Raw genomic sequence first — 19,164 nt, forward strand, 5'->3', positions numbered from 1 at the left:
AGAGTGTCAGGAGAAACCCTTTCTTTGACTTCAGCAGAAACCATCTGATGCAAAAGGTTTTGTTTGTACCCAGTGAAAGCAAGTGTCATTGAATGAGTCAGGTATGGCTACTGGTTTTGGGTTAAGGATACTTCTGCAACAGATCAATAATTTCATTGTACATGTGCAAAGGTGCATCCAATCCCCAGATGAAATCCAGGTGTGCCCATTCAGGAATCCTCTTGTGATAGATGAGCCTCTTAATTTGAGACAGTAAAATGGCCACATCCTTGGGATCTGCGAGCAAGTCTTGTCCCCCAGTCCATACTGCAGTTGGCACAGTCATCTCTTCTACATTGTAGAGAGGAGGAGTAGCCTGGAAAACATGAAGCAGCACAGGAAAGCACAGCAAACTTTAAACATGCATTTGGGCCTTTCTTTTGTCACTGTTCAAAGTAGAGGTACCTAAATCAAACAGGAAGGAAATGCCTTTGCTTCCCTTTTCTGTCTGTGCTTGCAGGGATGACCCAGCTGATAGCACAGCCAAAGGAAAAATGCCTCCTGAGTTGACAGAGTTACTGCTGGGTCTTTGCCCTCTCAGATAGAAATTCATAGGGCAAGAACCTGGAAAGAGATGGAAAATGTCAGGATGTCTCTGGGTAAACCCCCATCTCGGTCCTTTTGGAGTACTGGTCAGCCCCAGAAGACATACATGGTCTAGTTAGAAAACACAACATGTGACAAGGATGAAAAGGAGCATGGAGTGGCTTCTGTAGGAGAATAGAGGAAATAGCTTAGGACTCCCAAGTTTGGAAAATAAAGGCCAGAGCAGGGTCAGGAGACAGGCTTATACAATCACAAATGGTATGAAGAAAGAGCACGGGAAGTAATTATCCCATTACTTCTCACAACACAAAACTTAGAAGGCATCCAGTGACTTTCCAGGGGCAAGCAAATACAAGACAAACCAAAGGAAGTTGTGTTTCATGCAAGCCATCATTAAAATATGTAACTTGTAATGATAGGCTGTTGTGGAGACCTAAAGGGTAGGAAGGTCAAGGATGGGATTAGAGTCTTCAATGGAAGAGAGGTTCCTCAGGTACTGCTTGAGGACAAAGTCCTTTTTGCTCTGGCTGCCAGAATCTAGGGGTAGCTATTAGCTCTCCAGTTGCCCTCTTCCTAATATTGTTTCCTTGAGCTCTCATACATTGGCAGTTGTTTCAGTCATGCTAGTAAGCAAGATGCCTCTTTGGTCTTATCCACTAGATAAACTCTTCTTTTTCAAAGTTCATTTACTATCTTTCCTGCCCTTACCTTCTCTTACTCCTATTGATCATTTAATTGCAACTTTTGGTCTTCCTCTCCCTCTCTCTGTGTCTCTCTTTTTCTTTTAAAATTTATTATTGGCATTACTTGCATGCTTTCTCTGTTGACTTCCAAACTGGAAAGTAGTAATAGCTTTCATCTATTTGTATTCTGAAAATGTGTCTCCTGCTACATCTTTGCTGTCTTCCTATGTGCTTCTGTGTTATCCAAGGGTTATAATATTGTTTCACCAAAATATACCTGTTGGTATTTTTCCATGTTCTTCTTTGAACTGCCCCAGTTATAAGCTTGGAACTTCCCCGAATGGGCCTCCTAAGAGGATGAACAAGAGAAGGGTAGTTACAATGCCATCATTCAGGAAGTTTGTGGGTTCTTTCCCTGCTGAGCCTCTGACTCCAATCTAAAGCCTCAACAGAAGTTCTTCTAAGAGCTACGAAAAAGTCAACAGTAAATTAATTAAAAGTCTCAATCAGTGAAAAGGAGTCAAATGTTTTTGACAGAACCAAAAAAAGCATGGCTTCTGCAGAAAGACCCAGGGATGCTCTCACAGGCAATTTGTTCTAGTTTGTAAAATTGCTATTAACAACTGCCTCCAGCAAATTCCCTTCACTGCTGCTGCCATGTTCTCTTCTGACAGTCATGTCACCATGACTCAGCTCTGTGAGTGGCTCCTTCTTATGTTTTCTCTTCCCTCTCTGGTTTGAATACAGAATTCACCATTTCTAGTTCTTCCCTTATGCTCTTGGCTTTGCCTACAGCGTAGGTTGTTACTACTGTGAGAGACTGTAAGATCCCACCAATGGGACCTTAGTACTGAAGGTAAGGTGTCTTAACTCCTTTAATAGTAATAACAGCAAGGATAACAAAGGCTTAGGAGTATTACTCCTGCATGTTTGTACTTGCCCATCTGTGGCTAGATGCTGAATTAAACCTGAGTCAATTATTTGCAGAGCTCCCCCCACTGTGCCGTTGTAACCCTTTTTCTTTACAGGTCTAGGCCATGGTTACAAAAGCAACTTAATCAAATCTAATATTTTATGTAAATTCACAGCCAAAAGTATTGTTGGATTTTGAGTAAATGCCTGTGCAAATGTCACTCAAACATATCCATGTGTTTGCTGTGTTGAAGAGTGCATTAAACCTCTTGCAAGCTCCCTGTGCTTGCAGCCGCTTCCTGCTCTGCTCCAGAGCCTGCGGTGCTGCCAGGAAACCTGCCTTGCATACAGTAGCTTCTGTGACTGAGCCAAGGCTTTATGAATTCTGAAAGCGTGAGCCCAAAGAGAGAAAGGCAGCTTCCTTCAGCACTGCTGCTGAGGATGTACTGTGACAGTACCTTGTAAGTAAGGGGTATAACGAATCTACTAAGTAGAGAGTTTATTATTTTTAGTTGTATTGCTGTCCAGACACTGATAATTTTGAAAGCAAGAGATGAAAATACAAGGGCTTTTACAAAGCAGCCTATGTCTTGCTCATTTCTTGACTCCACATTGGAAACATAACTAACTTCTTAAGGTAAGCTCTGTACAGAACTGTGGACATAATTTATAAAAGGTGATGGATAAGAAGAGTGATATATACATCTGCATACACAGCTTCCAGCATACATGTTTTTACACAAATACAGTGTTTCATTGTTGGCGTCAAGTGTATCTGTATCACATAGGGTATTTCTATCCTGCTGGCAAAAGAAGGATCAATGAAAAATAGTGTTTTGAATTGAGATTTCAATTGTAAACCACAAGCTGCATGTGTTTCCAAGAAGTTAGCAATGGCTTCACAGCAGGAGATCAGCTATACTCACTCTATACCATTCAGCCAGAGGTGAGTACCTATTTTGTCTTCCAGGTGTTTGCTAGTACCTGACTCCAGTGGATTATGTTCTGCGTAGAAGTTCCAGCGGGGGTTTGTGCAATATACACATTGATTCGGTTCTGAAAGAAAATATTCAGTGAGTATTCTCTTCCTCCCTTCTGTTCAGATGTACATCAAAACATCTGCCACAGCAGTGTCATGTATCAATAAAACCAACAGAAATTGGAGTGGTGTGATCGGAGGCTCCCTCAGTTACTCCAGATGTGGTGATTGGAGTAGCACCGAAAGAACAACCCCCAGCCAGAACAATTTTCCACAATGACTGAAAATCTAAAAAAGTCCACAAGTGGAAAGGATAGAATAGAAAGTCAGCAATTTAGACCCCAAACTAGGTGTTTTTTTTAGGAGTCTGTAACAGATTGTGTGTGAGAGGGTTGCTGTTGGATTGAGCAGCAAAAGGAACTGCAACTGCCTGAGGAATGCACAACTATTTGAAATAAAACACACCTTAGTCCTGCAGTGTTTTCTTAACAAGTTGCTGTGTGATTCTTCCTCAGAGAACACGCTCTAAGGCATTTTTTGGAAAACGCTGGAGCAAAATTTTCATGCTCAGGTGGTCTGACCTACAGCTATACATAGCCTGATGTGCCCAAGTACATCTTAACCCCCAGTGTCACCTGCCAGCTCTCTCTCAGGTACCCCCTAGGTATCCTGTGCCTCTGAGCACATCCCTGATGGTCCCAGGCTTGGAGGAGGAGGACGAGGGGGAATACAATGTGTTCCTTTCTGCATCGCAAAATGCTCCTGAAAACATGAAGCAGGTAGGGGTTTTATTTCTTCTTTCCTGGTGTGCTAGCATACTGCAGACCTCCGACAAGACCAGTAGTCACAGTATGAACCAGGAGACGGTGCCCTAGGTGAGGTCTGGCAGAAGGCAGACTGCAGAGTTTTGGGGGGCTTTGAGCATCTGTTGATTGGAGGGATGGTGCCAAGTGCTCTTCTGAGGAGTGAGGCAGTGGTCCCATGCCAGCGATGGGGCAACCAGTAGATATTGCTGTCTGGTAGTGGGGACTGTTCCCTGCAATGTGATGCTGACTAAAGAAATTCAGGATTCACACCACAGGGTAGAAGGTAAGTTTTGGGAACAGAAGCTTAAACTCTCAGTAGAGCTGGTAAGAGTTATACATACCACATCAATGTTTTTCAGGTTACAGCCACCCAGATTGAAGAAGACACTTCTACAAAGCCTGGCAAAAGCTCGGTGGCTGCAGACAGGGGCTATTAGCCTTCTTAGACATTCTGTCTGGGGAAGGAATTCTCTTTTGCCGAGCAAACCCTGTGAAATACAAAGGTAACATTCATTTAATAATCTACACTTGTACATTGTGCTGCTGTTTTTAAAAGGTGTTTGTGTCCTGTTCCTCTTCTCTAGCACTTTCAGTGGTTCTCACTTGCTTTTTCTTCATTTGCCAGATGATGTTCCCACAAACAAGAAAGAAATTAGGTGTTTTTCCATTGCATCAGCCTCCTCAGGCATAACTCAATTTGTGTTACATCACTTCTAATGAAGAGATATGCTAAATGTTAACTCCAATTTGTATTTTAGCTCCAAACCTGCACATCAGTTGTGGCTTTGTCTACAGGCATCTTGGAAACATTTGAGGATCTGCATCTCTGCACCTCTCTGGTTGACCTGTCCCAGTGCTGCACCCTTGCCTTAGATAAAAAGTTTTTCTTAATGCCCAGTCTGAACTTCCAAAGGCTTCAGTCATAAGGTAAACCTACCCACATGGAAATAAGTAGTCTTCATAAAGCCCTATATTTCCTGTTTATCCATTTTAAGAGCTGAACAAACAAGTACATAGTTAAACAGTTGAAACCAAGTTATCACGTACCCTGAGCAATTTTTCGGGAAGATAGAGGAGTTTTGTTGTTGGGCTTCTAGCATACTTAACAGTAGTGACAGGTGCCAATGCAAAATAGAGTTTGATTTTTTGAGCCAGCTCTGGCATTGTTGAAAATGCAACGAAAGCTGAGAAGACAAAAAAGAGTTAAGAAAATCATCATTTGTACATTAGACTGTTTTCAGTATTTATAAATGTTATTCTGCAATTTCAAACCCACAAGCAACCTTGTTAGCTGTTCAGAGACTATGGTTCAGCCTAGATTTTTGTGAAATCCCTTTTCTCCATGTGTTACCAGCTTGCAGTTTGACTTCCTTCTTCAGAGAGAAATTTCGTTCTCTATTTTGCCTTTGCAGTTTACTTCCAAACCCATTTAAATATAAATACACGCTTCTGATGTACATTCATGCATTTCATATACTATTGGAAGGAGCTGTTGTTTTTCTTCCGGTCAATCCAATTTCATATTTTCTTTTTTTGTGTGTGTATGTCTTGTCCAAACTTGCCAACTTCTCTTTCTGTACTCTCATCTTCCTATTTTGTTTATTTTGGTCAACTGACCGTCTGCTGTTGGGCACACCCGTGCATCTTGGAAAGAAAAAATCTGCATGGCCCACAATAATTTCCAGTATAATTCTAAGTCGACAGACTTACAGCAGCAGTGCATTTGGCCCATTACGTTTTATTGTCTTTATAATAAATTAAAAAAGCCTACATGCTGAAAACAGCTTATCCTTGTTTTTCACACCTGCAAAGAGTTAATGAAAACCCCAGGGACATTCAGTATCTCAAATCACATTTTACTCCTGTTTTCCTGAAACATTGGTCTGTTGCATGTAACTTACCGATGGTAGTACCTTGTGAATAACCAATGTAGTACAACTTTTCCTGTCCTGTTTTCTCCACAATGAAATTTATTGCTGCTGGAAGATCAAACTTTGCCATCTCATCAAAACTGCAGGCAGGAGGTTGAGAGAGACATGCATAAACTAAAAATCCATTTGAATTCACATTTTTATTACAGGCTTGTCAGCAAAGAAACAACATGAACCATTTAGTGAATCATTCAGCTATTTTAGGTTCTGTGTTTTTCTGGCACTGGATATAGAAGATAGTATTCAAGGTTTTTTGGGGTATTTTCTCCCTTGGCATCAACAGAAGGACTATAACTTCAAGAAGTATCAGGTTGAATTGTAATGGTCTACATAGAAGGAACAGGTGGTGATATAGTAACAGAGCTCCGTCCATAGAATCACACATTTTATACAACTTGGCGTTGAAGAAAAGGTCTATTTTTAAAGGTTCGTTAAAACAAGTGCAAAAATGATTTACATTTTCTCCTTCCATGATTTTAGTGTTATTGTAATATACAGATTTTTGTTTCTAACTAGCCTTCAGAACTTCCTCCATAACTGAGTGAGGAGTGGCTTGGACATGACCTGTGCAGGTTCCTTTGAGTTGATCTGCTGCTAAATCTCCAGTTTGAAGAACCTTTTCTAGCAGTAGTTAGATGAAAGTAGTCTCCACCACTATTAAAGTTCACATGTATGTATAGGGGCACTTCAGCAAAGGGTGCTTTGAACCTCAGTAAAGAATGCTTTCTAAAAGGTAGTATATGTAAATCCCTGATTTAGCCAGCTTAAATAATATGTAAGGGAGGGCAGTGGAGATGCCCTTCAATGGTTCAGTCTACCTGAAAGCCCAGAATTCATCTTGATCAGTGGAATAATTTTGATGTTTTCTGGACCAGCGATTCCCTCTGCTATTTCCCATCCAAACGTCAAAGCCAGCATCAGCTAGTATGAAGCCCAGGCTGTTGTTGGGCAGGTTTGTGACCCAGTTACTAGCATCTCCCAATAATCCATGTTGGAGAAATACAGCAGGTTTCAAAGCTGAAAAGCAAATCAGAAGCAAAATGACAGTTCATAAAATTTCTTAATTTTCTGGTAGTTCAGGGACTTTACTGTCCCATATTCAATACTGGTATTTGTTCCTGCACCAACTTAAAGGGAGACAACTAATCATAAGAACAATACACCCCTTTCTGTAAAGAGAGAACTTCTAAGTTTCTGTAAGGATTTATGGAAAGATCTGCCTGAAACGAGCAAAAACTAGCTTGGCACCCTCTGGTCATTGTTTGTATAGCTCTACTGCACTAGCTTCAGATTCTCAACACTGATATATACAATGAAGGTGTGGGATTGTTTGCAGAGGTTTCCTTTATCCAAAATATGAATCAGTCACTGATAATAACCAGTTGTAAGCAAAAGCAAAGCAAAATTAGAACCTGGATAGCTTTCTCAAAACAGGCTGATTGGGCAGATTACAGCCTTTACCTTAATTTTTTTTTTTAACTTTTACTCATCAACTCTTATTATGAGGATATATGCTCCATATTATAGTGGATTTTTATTATAAATAGGTGTGCTTGACATAAATCATGTTGATCTTGCAGGCTGTTCGTGGCAGCCAGAATTCTCTACTAAAATTTCACTCGTGCATACAAGTTTTGATGGGCATTTTACAAACATAAGGTATCTCTTTCCAGAATGTGCCCTATCTAGGCTGGTTTTGTCTCATATTAAAGAACTGTACCTGGGTTTCCCCGATTCTGTGTACCATAAGGGATTCTGTTAATGGTAATGATATAACCATCTTCTGTCGTCACTTCATACTCCTCACTGGGGTACCCTCTGTAAGTAATGAGCTCATGCTAGAAGAGAAAGTACAAATGTATTTGCTTGCAGAAGTCCATTTCATATATTTTATGCATAAGATATTCGTGATGAAGAAATGTTAGAGAGCAGATACAGCTGGGGATTTAGTCTACATATATTAAGCATCAGAATAAAGCAATATCAGATTGGGTATTGTAACCCTAAAACTACAACAGATTTCCTTCATTCTTTGTGTTATATCCAGGATTTGACTATTCAGTTAAAATCTATTATAAAAAACCCTGTGTTATACTACTGCCATACAATCACAAGCCCTTGCATTCTGGTGATATAAGAATCACTATAACCTCACAGCAGGAGCATATGATTCCCATACGCTGAGATGAGGAGCTGCCTGGGTACGCTCCTGATCTGCTGCAATGCAAAGTGAAACCAGTTTATTTAAACTACCTTCAGAGAAATCCAGAGAGCTTCGCAACTGCACTTTTGTGAATGGCACATCATATGCAATGAGTACCGCTGAAAAATTGACTACATTATGGGAAAAACAGGATCAGCCACGTGCATAGTCACAAGGGAAATGACTAGCACAGCCAACCTTAAGCTGTGAAATAAATATTACTTTTGACTTGTAACATTCAACCTATTTTGATATAAAAGAGGATTGTGTTTTATAAATTGTACTCAGAGAATTGCTCAGTGCAATTTGTCACGCAGGACAGAAACCCCAAGATTTTAACAAGTGACTAAAGATCTAAACAAGCTTGCTTGGCAAGAGGTGCTCTTCTGAAATGCTGGCCATTTCTGATCTATGCTGGTCATTCAAAAAAGGAGAAAACATAAGCCGCTAGTTATTTAAAGTCATCTTTGATGACGAAATGCTGACATTCCAGATGGTCGTTCTTTCAGATATTGGGATAGCGCCAGCAATAGCAAACTGGTAACTGATATTTAAAAGGAAATTAACTCTTGAGATTTACTAAGCAAAGGTGTTTGTTTGCCTTAATTTCTATCAAACATAAGATGTGCTGTTACACATGCAGAAAGAAGCTTATCTACTTTCTTATTTCCAACACCTAGAAACCTCTCAGCTCTGAGACATGCATTCCTTCCATCCCTAGGTCACTCTATCGAGCAACTTACAATATTCATAAATGCTTCGGGATCCACAGCTCTCTTCATTCTCCTGAGTTCTGAATAAGTAATTCCGTGAAACAAATATGTCACAGCAACAAACAGCCATATCTTCTCTCTGGATAAAACAGTATATTCATCTGTCAGTAGTCCTGCTCTGCACTTGTAATCCGGACAGGTTCTGTGCTTTTCTGATGAGGGAAGTGCTTCCTAATACTGAATGAAGCTAGTCTGGTACTCCCTACTTGTTAGTTAAACAGAATAAAGCTGACTTTAAACACCTATCTATCTGAGGGAGTTTGGCAGCAGTCTGGATTCGCTGCTAAGGTTTGGACCAGGACATTGCTCTCAATCAGGCCAAAAGTATCACTGGATCCAAGGAAAGGATTAAAGCTTTTGGAGAAATGAATTTCACTCGTTCTTCTGAGATGCAAGTCTCTTGCATTACCATGTTCACACATTAATTATGAAACATTTCTGGCTAACTCTGAGGATCACTGGAGTTACTGGGCAACTCATAACTAAATCAATCATGGTCAGAGTGAAGTTTTCAAAGTGGAGACAACCAAGTTGTTGGATAGTTCACTGAAAAAACAAAGACAATTGAAAATAAACAAATTAGAATGTTTATCATTTAGTTAAGAACTTAGGAACCTAAATAAAGCACTTACTTATAGTTGCCTAGCATAATTTATACAAAGCCGCTCAACAGCAAAATTTATCTACTCTGTAGGATAAGGATGGAGAAAAGAAAAGAAAGCTTTGCTAAATGTAATGATAGGTAGAGACTGAGTGCATGGATGTCCAGTTTTGTTCAAGAAATGAGGAACAGAAAAACCTGAGAGGAAACTAGCCTGCTTAGCTGCACACATAGCAGCTCCACAGTCTGTGAACACCTACATACTCCTAGCTCGAAGAAAATGCAGAGTGCTTGAATTAGCATTCTCTCTACGCCATACAAACGCCTGGAGACCATGTATAAACCTGTGTTGTCCCAGTGGTAGAGCTCTAAGATAGACTGAATTAGCCAACAAATCAACTGCATTTATGGTTTTCTCAATCAACAAGACTTTGTAACTTTTTCCGCAAGTAATATGAATAGCTTGTTTTTTCTTATCACTGAACAATTTATGTTCTAACTTTCTAACACTACATTCTGATGTAATCTGTATCTTGAAAATACTTGGTTCCTTTTGCAATAAGAGGAACGGACATTTTAAGAACTTCTTTTTTCTTAGCTTCAGCCTCCTTTCTTTAAGTTGAAAGCCACTGCTACCTTATTCCCACATTTGGCACTTTCCCATGCCTCTCCAGTTATCCCAGAGTTACCTAAATTCAGGCTAGGTGAGTCATGCTACTCCTCTTTAGCCAAAAGGAATCTTTCAAGAAATAGCCATCATTTCACCCATGTGAGTTACAAACAAAACAATATAACAGAATATATTTGTTCTCAAATAATAAAGCAGCTCCTCAAGCCTAGGCTTGATACCGTCTTTTGCAGCGCCCACAAAGCCTTCACTAGTTTTGGGTGAGAAAGAAGATAAAGCATTACTGACCTTGTGCCAGAAATCATGTGTTCGACTGCACAACTGAGAAAACAGAAGAATGGAAACTCAATTCCCAAGTGTTTGGAAGCAGTGCTGGGTAAAGATGGCAGCGAAATGATGGTCATGCACTGTTTTTCCCCCAATCATGCAGCACTTTTTGACAATAAGCATCTATTTCTTTCCCACTCCTCATTCCTTCTGCTGTGACTTCAGCTTTTCCCTAGGGTAGCACCAGAGAGGCAACTCCTTTTATTCTCAAGCCTCGTGCTTTTCATCTCCTTCACCACCACAGTTATAACAAGGCTCTTTTTACTACCACAGACTGCTGGATTTTTAAGGAGAATACCAGCCTCTGTGAAGTGGCAGAGCAGGATCAGGAATTTTGATAACAAATATGTTCATAGATATACCTTATCATACCTAATGAAATTGTCAATAAACCTGCAACAATTTTCTGTTTTACTAAGAACCTGCCAATTCCAGCTTTTCATGTTATGTGGAAAGGATGGAAGGAACTCTGACTCTCTGATACTTCTATAGATGTTATTGCACATATTTTTCTTTTATTCTTTTAATGCTTATGTTGCTGTTCCATAATTCTACATTGTTGCAGGAGTAGTTTCAGGAGATTTTCCTTTATTCATATTTCACCTCTAAAATGGCCGTAGAATAAAATGGATATTTCCTAAATGACTACTTATGAAGCTAGAATGCTTTTCCATATCTGTATGGACTCAGGAAACATTACCATAATGGCCACTTGTCTCAGTGGTCTTAAGCATACTGGGAGTTGTCCAATATTGCCCAGCAGTAGAAATTATGTAGGTTTGAGTAGATTGTTAGGTCTTCAGGAAAGTGACCTTTGTGAGGCTTTGCTTTTTGTGGAGTACAAGCACCATGCAGCCATGTTCCCTAACTGGTGTACTAGCTATTACTATAATATAAACTTTGCAGAAGTATGATTGAAACTTTTTTTTTTCTTTCCGTTTGCATGTTCTGGTATGAGGCCGATGGACTTTGCATTCTGCCTGTTCCAGCTTGGTATTTTTAAACCTTGAAACTAATTATTATTTCTTATTCAGTTCCCCACACTTGTTCCTCCAAAGATTCATTCTGTCTCACAGATACCATTTCTCCACACAGAACAGATCAGCTTATACACTGAGATGAACATCTACCAAGGTTTTGAACAGACTCTGATATTTCTATTCATGCTATAGCTTGCATACTTTTGCCTTGCAACACTGGCTCTGGTTAGGACCAGAATTATTTAATACAGCCTCAGAAGTTATTTTCTTTAATATTTACAGACCAGAAAGAAATATGAAAGAAAATCTCAGGAGAGGACCCATTCCTACAAGATTTGCTAGCAGGCCTTCAAAGAGAAATATAAAGGTCCAAGTTCAGGTTCTGGCAGGAAATTAGGAGAGGAAATGATTTTCAAAGAGCTGGTTTAGAACGCCGAGTGTTTCCAAATATTGACTCTACACATGGAATGGGGTTTTTTTTTGAATCTTCCCTTTATTTCCTTTCATATACTTTAACATCTTTCATCTTCCCTCTAAGAAAACCAGGTTTTCTCCTTTTTAAAGTCCCAGCATCTTTCGAAGCTCAACATGAATTCCATGAGTGAACTGTCTAAGTACGTACTTGCCTTCGAGTACCTCATGCTATTCTAACTCATTAAGATGTGCTGTTAACTCCCTGTGAGCAAAGCCAGCTTCATTCTTTATTGTAATGCAATGCTTCATTGACACAAAGAACTCAATAAAACAATATTGAGTAAAAGGACAATGTATAAATGGCATAACACCATAAATAGCAAACCAGTGGATAAAGTCATCAGTGCAGGTTATTGGCAGCACATTTTGAAGTGAGTGTTTGAGATGGGGAAAGAAGATGAAGATGAGATGAGTGTTAGGCTGATTTTTTTTAAACACAGACATGCACACTCTTGTAAGTTGACGGGTTTCGGTGGAAGTTGCAATATAAACAGGTGTAGAACTCAGTGGAAATGCTTAAAAGTTGAAATGTTGCTGTCAGGTCTGGCTGCAGCTTCACAAATGTGGTCATACGCAAATGAACTTTAAACTGGTCAGTCTAGGCACCCTTATATGAACAAGTACCTTTGTATAAATTGTTGACTACATGCTTGGTTTATAAAACCTCAGCTCCTTGCAGTGCTCTTTCTGGATAAAAAAACCCAGCAATGCACAGGAGATAATCCCTAGCATTTTGGTGTTTTCTGCAAACTCTTTGCTCTCCCCATTCCCTCCTGCTTCAGGAATTAGACCTGGCTCTGCCTGCAAGTAACTTAAGAATGGAAGATACTTGCAAGCAGCTGAATATAGCAGTTCTTCACAGATCAAACATGTCCTTTTGGCTTCTTCATCTAGCTAGTGTACGTAGTTATTAGAAACATTTGGCTCTTTTGAGTATGTTAAAGAGGGCCTTTAGAGGAAGGTATGCTTTATTAAGAGACAGACTTGTTTTTGTGAGAGTTGCCAGCCAGTAGTCTCCAAGGGAACACACAGCAGCAAAACCAGAAGGAAACCCTCCATGCACTCATATTGCTTTAAGAATATTTCATACCATAACCGTGTAAGCAGTTGTTTCTTGAGAGTGAGCAAAACACTGAGATCTAAGGACAGGGTCTAACAGTGAGTTCTCCACGGCATCCCTGGGACAACACCTGGTTTCTGGCAGCGTGGGTGCAACGCCTGCCCTCAGCCACCTCATCCCACACTATTGACTTGGCTCCCAGCACAGGCGTGTCTTGGGGGGTGAAGGCAGAGCCCCCCTGTCCAGCAATGGCTCCTACACCTCCAAACAGTGAAGGGAGTCCTTCCAGTGGAGTCCACACACACAGAGCCACATGTGGAAAAGCATAAAGCACTGGTGAGAACTGGTGCTGCTTGGGTAAGAGATTCTCATCAGCTCTGTCAGGCCTGCAGAAATATTTCTGGTGCTCATCATCAAGGTAAATGGTATGGGCTTGCCTGGAGGATTTCCAGTAACTAGGCTGAGAGGCACAGTGTTCTTAAGTGATGGGTGAGGTAGCTCTGAGTTGGCACTTACATAATTCTGAATCTTTCATGTGACAAAGGTAAAGTAAGAAGTGTCAGAAGGGCTCAGGATGGCCAAAGGGGGGTGCATGCATGTCTTTTCTGCTCACACTGCTGACACCTTGTCTGGGAATGTCCCAGGCAGTGCTGTCCTCCTGCCCAAGTCTCAGTCACCCATAGAAGGGGCAGCTTGCAAACAAAAAGCTCAACACCAGCCCCTCTGTTAACTCGTCCAAAGGAAACACAGCTTCTGAAAACAGAAATAATTTCCACAGTACTTCTCGGCTGATGCTGAAGTTTGTGAAATGTATGCAAACCAGGATTTCTTCACCTCTGAGGGTGGATGAAGATGAAGTCTCTGTTGCAATTCATGAGCTTTGCATAACTGCTCAAATTGTTCAAAATTTTTGCCCCACAATCTACTGGTAATTCTTTTTATCCTTCTGCTGATTTTGTAGTAATGTATGCAGCAATATCTCCTCACCCCCATATGAATCAACTATAATTAGAAAAAAACAGGAATTCACACATCTGCATACGTATGCATGGAAAGCTGAATTACGTACAGTTTGTTTATCTTGCACTTGTTGCTAAAGGAAAGTCTTGGGAGCGTGAACTTAAATCTTCTGGCAGAAGAACTGGAACTAGTATGAGCACTAAGCAGGAGTTATACTCAGTGTGCACCAGTCAGCGCTAGTCCATGTGCACCAGTCAGGCCCGGTGAACGTGTGCCATTAAGCACTGGTAAGCATGGACTAACGAATGAGGCTGGGGTTGGGTCAGCGAATTTGCTCAGGTCAGTTTTGTGTTGGCATCAGCAGGAGCTACCGAGCTATTTTTAAGGATGGGTCAGAGGGTCTGTGAGCAGAGTGGCTTGTGTTTTAATTAGTGCTAAGCATTAAAGTAACGGGTTTGCTCTGAGACTGAAGGAGGCTGCTGGGGGGTGTGGATTAGAGATGGCATCGCAAAACCTCCGTCCTCTGTTCAAACTGGGGTTTTTGCATACCTGTAGCTGGGTTGGGCTGGGGTTGAATTGGCTGCAACCCGGAGTGGGCAGTGAGATGAGGTCAGGGCTGGGCCCCAAGGTGGCTGGCAGCTGGGACCACCGGCTCTCTTCCCATGAACACCTTTCGCCTCACTTCATTTCTACTGAAAAATTCTCTTCAAATTCCATTACTAATTATCTCAGTCTTGGCTTGTTGAATTTTTTCATGCATAAAAAACAACTTCCCACTAACTTTTGCTACATCAACAGCTTAGATAATCATAGCTCTGTCTTTCCAAATTGTAAAGCACTTGGTTTTTTTACTTTTACCTTTATACACAGTAGGAATTTCTTTTGAAACAGCAAAGGTATAGCTAACTTGTAGATCTGGTCCTTTTTCTTTAAAAAGCAAAGATACAGTTGCCAATACAAATTGCGGGTCTGCTCTGGGCATCAACATTAATTTTCCCACATTAAATAGTCCACCATAAAATAATAAAAAATGAAATAAAAAAAAATATTACAAAACTAAGATGATTACTTTGCACGTAGGCCTTAGAATATTCTTTTGGTCTTTTGTAGGGAAAATGGAACACAATAACAGTGTTTTAACCTTGGCTATAGAAATGCACTTTAAATAGCAAAGCTGCTTATCAAATACAGCCTGTGTTTTCAATAAAAGCTTTCCCTTATAAAGACAAAATTTGTCTGCTCACCCCAAAGTGATACTTTTCAAAACCAAATGAAGAGTCTACACGTTCTATTTTACTTATGTCAACAATATTTCATTCTCTTGCTATGTGAAGGAAGTTTACTTCTAAAATGTTAGTGCCAACACATAGTTTCACAACACTTCGCCGAAATAGGACAAATGAAACTTATGGACCACTTTCAAGCTCTGATCCATTTGATGTTGCACCAGACATTCAAAGTTTGCATGAAACAAGGGAACATTCTTTCATTAAGCCAAGTAATATCAGACAAGGGCATAATTCTTACCATCACAAAGGAAATCCATGTCTTTTTTATGGTCAGGATGACCTCTTAGCTCTGGAAGCATTTTGTGAAGTGCCTTGAGGCAGGAAGATCCCTTTGCAGAGTGGTCTCCTGGCTGTTTCGCTCCCCTGGAGCAGGTAGCTGTGGCCATCTGAAAAGTGATGAATTCCCAAGGTCTGTGTAGGAGCACGACATGTCCCTCAGCAGGGATGCCTCCTGGCTCCAGGCTCTTTGCTAGTGCAACTGTCAATCTGCAATAGAGAAGCTCCAATGTTAGAGGAGAAACAGGTCTGAAAAGCCGGTAATTTGTATTTTCTTTTTGAAAGCCAGCAGGAAAACTTTTCATGCCTTCACTGCCTAACAAGTTGTGGTGCAGTGATCCTCAGGCTGATTCTGATGTGAGCTGGAGGCAGCCCTACAGGGCGGCGTATAGAGGTACCAGCTCAGACCTGGCTCTGGCAGCACCACTTTAAGGGTCCATACCCCTTGCACTGCACCCCGCCCCTCAGCTGGCAAAGCCAGGCTGGCATCTCCCTGCTGCATTCCCCAGCACCACTGTGGCACTGCTCAGCCAAATCACTCTGCACTTGTATCTACAGTCTCGCTCAGGTCATCCTGGCATCTTGAAAAAACTGGTGTCCAGGTCTGACGAGTAGGACATTGAACCACTCGTCACTGTTGCGTGATTCTGCTTAAGTAATTTTGTCCTCCAGGGCTTTTGTTTCCTTCCTGTTGTACAGTTGGCACCTCCAGCTATGAGGACTTTGTGCACGGACTGTCCGTAACACTTGTCTGAACAGTGCCTAAGGGATATTTCAGTTCAAGCTGTTAATCTGAGTGAATGTTCAGATAAGTAAATGAAATCCTTAGTAAGGGATGTCAGATTTTATTCATATAAGCCATAAAGACAGACCTGTCCTTATTACAAGTTGTATTGGCAGAGACTTAAGAGAATGGACTACTGGAGATGAAGAAGTCACTGATGGGTTTTTGCTTTGAAAAAAAGAAACTAGTATCTGAAAAAAATATTTAAAGAGATATTTAACAGGCAGGTAGATTCTTGGAGCTAGCAATTCTGTCAAAATTTTCATTTGATCCTATCAGAATTCTGCCGTGTTTAAAAAATTGTTCCCTGTGGGCACTAGATGTAGCAACACTGGTTTCCTGTAAGTTTGCACCTTGCAGTTGATTGTAAGCTCCAGTTAAATATTTCCAATGATTGCGGTATCTCTCTTGCTCTTATTCTTCCTCTTGTAATTTCCTAATCATGCTGCAGTCTTTACTGGTCAGGACACTTTGTAGTCTTTCTGTTCTACTTGGTCATCTTTTTTTCATGAAACACATGAAGTCTTAATTATTTTGCAGAGGACTATAATGCTATCACTGAAAACTGGACACAGGGTTCAAAAATTACCAGACAGACACACAGACAGCATAATCTCCTGAGCGTTGTTTCCTTAGGAAGGCAGCTTAACCATCCTTCCTTAAGCCTTTGAATAGAATCACTGTATGGTTCTGTACTGTTGCTGGATTGCTCTTGTCTTCATGTTTTGAAAAGGGATTTTGCCATTGCAAAACAAAATTATTTTTATACTAGTATAATTTTCAAATTATAAAGACAAGTACAAATATTTTGTAGAATATTATTTTGCATAATATACCTCTGATATTGTAGACCCTCTGATGTTACAGACCCACCCTTAGCCTTATGGGCAATGTGCAGCGTAAAACTTGTATGTGGTGCATATACTGGATACCTGCCTTTTTAATTTCATAAGAAAGCATTTGTTTTCCACAGAAGGCACCAGCTTAGGAAGCACCCTGAAGTTAGTGCCATTGCTTTCTGCATGGCTGTGCATGATTCAATTTCATTGAGGGAGGAACTGAAATTATATCTGTTCAGAGAAAGCCTCGTAAGGCTCGCCTAAAAATGGATGGGAGGTCCCAGTCTCCAAGGGTTTTGGCACATATACAGAAAGATACATTACCGTTTTGCGTAGTGTGAATTCTCACCTGGCACGTTCAATACCTTGGAGGTTGCTCCAGATTGTACAAATGTGAACCATGTCACTATGTCATGTCCTTATCACACCTTATGTCCTAGCAAGGGACATTGAGGAGGACCATTGGGATGATCTGTGGAAGAAGCCAGGCTTCCCTTCCCCACTGCAGGATTGCCTAGCTCAGCAGATCTCCCACGTGATGCCTTCCCCATGCGTGATGACTTTCCCATATGCGATGTCTTCCCCATGCTGTTTGCTGCCGCTGGCACTAGGGAGAGGGAGCAGCATCAGGGGCAGGTCAGCTCTAAGATGGCTTCTGTGACCACTAGTCTGTAATTTTCATTTGGGACTACAGAGAATTACAGCCTTGGAGTTTATCTATTAGAAATTAAAATTAAAGCCAGAGCTAGATAATTGCTTATGGCAAACCGACTTCTCTGTGTGGTACACCAGCTGTCAACTACTAGTGGCTGAAATCATAAATACAGGGTGTATATGCACACAGGGTGTGCACATGCAACCCTCTACTCACAATGGCTATTTTTTCCCTTAGATGACAACTTACCTCAGAGGGAATTTGGGGGAAAAACTTCTGGCAGAATCACAGAATTTCAGCCACTAATCTGTCTGCTTTTTTTTTAATTATCTTTGGCCACTTCTACCTATGGGACATTGGACAAAGAACAGGAGTGTAGCAAGATAAGGGGCTACTCAAGGTGCCAGTAATCAGTCCCTGGATCCATCAACAAGAAGTAACCAAACATGGGTCTTAGTGCCATTTGAGATGCCCTTGGGCATCCTACCTGCCTCTGGGATTTGTCCTAGGCTTTGTGTGTATTCATTTTGGCTGAACGAGTTTCTTGCTGGATCATGTCTGGAGGGTGTGAAGTGTTTTATCCTTATCTGTTAAAGATTGCTTCATTTACAAAAATATTAGTAAATAATGAAGACTGGATGTGCAGGTATCCTTCACTTGGTTCATGCAAAGCAGCAGCCAGATTTTCAGATGTAGAAGAAGCTTTCCATCTGTGATGACTGATGGGCACAAGCTGGTTAAACCTGTGAACATCTGTTGTCTGCAAAATGTTCACTATTGGTATCTGAACATTATAGAAAAAAAAAAGTATGAATGAAAAGTGGGAGGTTGTTTACAAGAGGAATTCTAAACAGTTTTCCCTTTCACAGGTGATGCACACTAGCCAGTTCTCTGCATTCAAAGCCATGCATGAGCTTGCCAGGATCACCAGGACCTCCCAATTTTCAAGATTTTTCTGTATGACTAAGGCATCTCTTTGAACAGGAGCTGAGATTCTGACATCCTCACGTGACTCCTGGAGCAGCAATTTTAATGGAAATGCCAACCAACCTTTCAATAAAATCTTAGTAAATTTATTAAGTTATAACACCATTATAATTTAAATTATGGCTTTTCATAGCTACTGAAAGCATGGCAAGATATTATCCTTGGACTTCAGAATACCCGATAGGTAATTGCATAGTTTTTTATCCAGTTCTTTAATGTTGTGCAGGTTAGAGGGTTTTTTGGGTTGTTTTTCCCATTACTGATATATTTGGTTTTGGTATTAACTCTGGTGGTAAGGCTACTTTACGACCAGACCTTTCTAGTCATGTTATGTTTCCTCACATGCAATAGGCCATTGTGCTCGCAGAGATCTGTGCAACATGTATTGAATGTGCGTGCGTAACTGAAAAGCACATGCTGCAGAGGTTAGGT

At 40.8% G+C, this 19,164-nt stretch overlaps 1 protein-coding gene across 1 annotated transcript; it reads right to left on the reverse strand.

Moving 5' to 3' along the window:
- Positions 1-7: 7 nt before the first annotated feature.
- LOC309588938 (lipase member M-like) lies at positions 8-10,406 on the reverse strand (the record flags this gene model as incomplete). The annotated part of the gene is made up of 10 exons (XM_082308754.1): positions 8-355; positions 1,546-1,617; positions 3,165-3,236; positions 4,307-4,453; positions 5,013-5,149; positions 5,867-5,976; positions 6,715-6,913; positions 7,617-7,734; positions 8,843-8,951; positions 10,390-10,406. 10 exons carry the CDS (start codon positions 10,404-10,406, stop codon positions 122-124), a joined length of 1,215 nt encoding a protein of 404 aa, XP_082164880.1. The 3' UTR covers positions 8-121.
- Between the last annotated feature and the right edge of the window lie 8,758 nt (positions 10,407-19,164).

This window comes from Platalea leucorodia (assembly GCF_965183815.1).
Source record: "Platalea leucorodia genome assembly, chromosome: 4".
NCBI classification, from domain to species: domain Eukaryota; kingdom Metazoa; phylum Chordata; class Aves; order Pelecaniformes; family Threskiornithidae; genus Platalea; species Platalea leucorodia.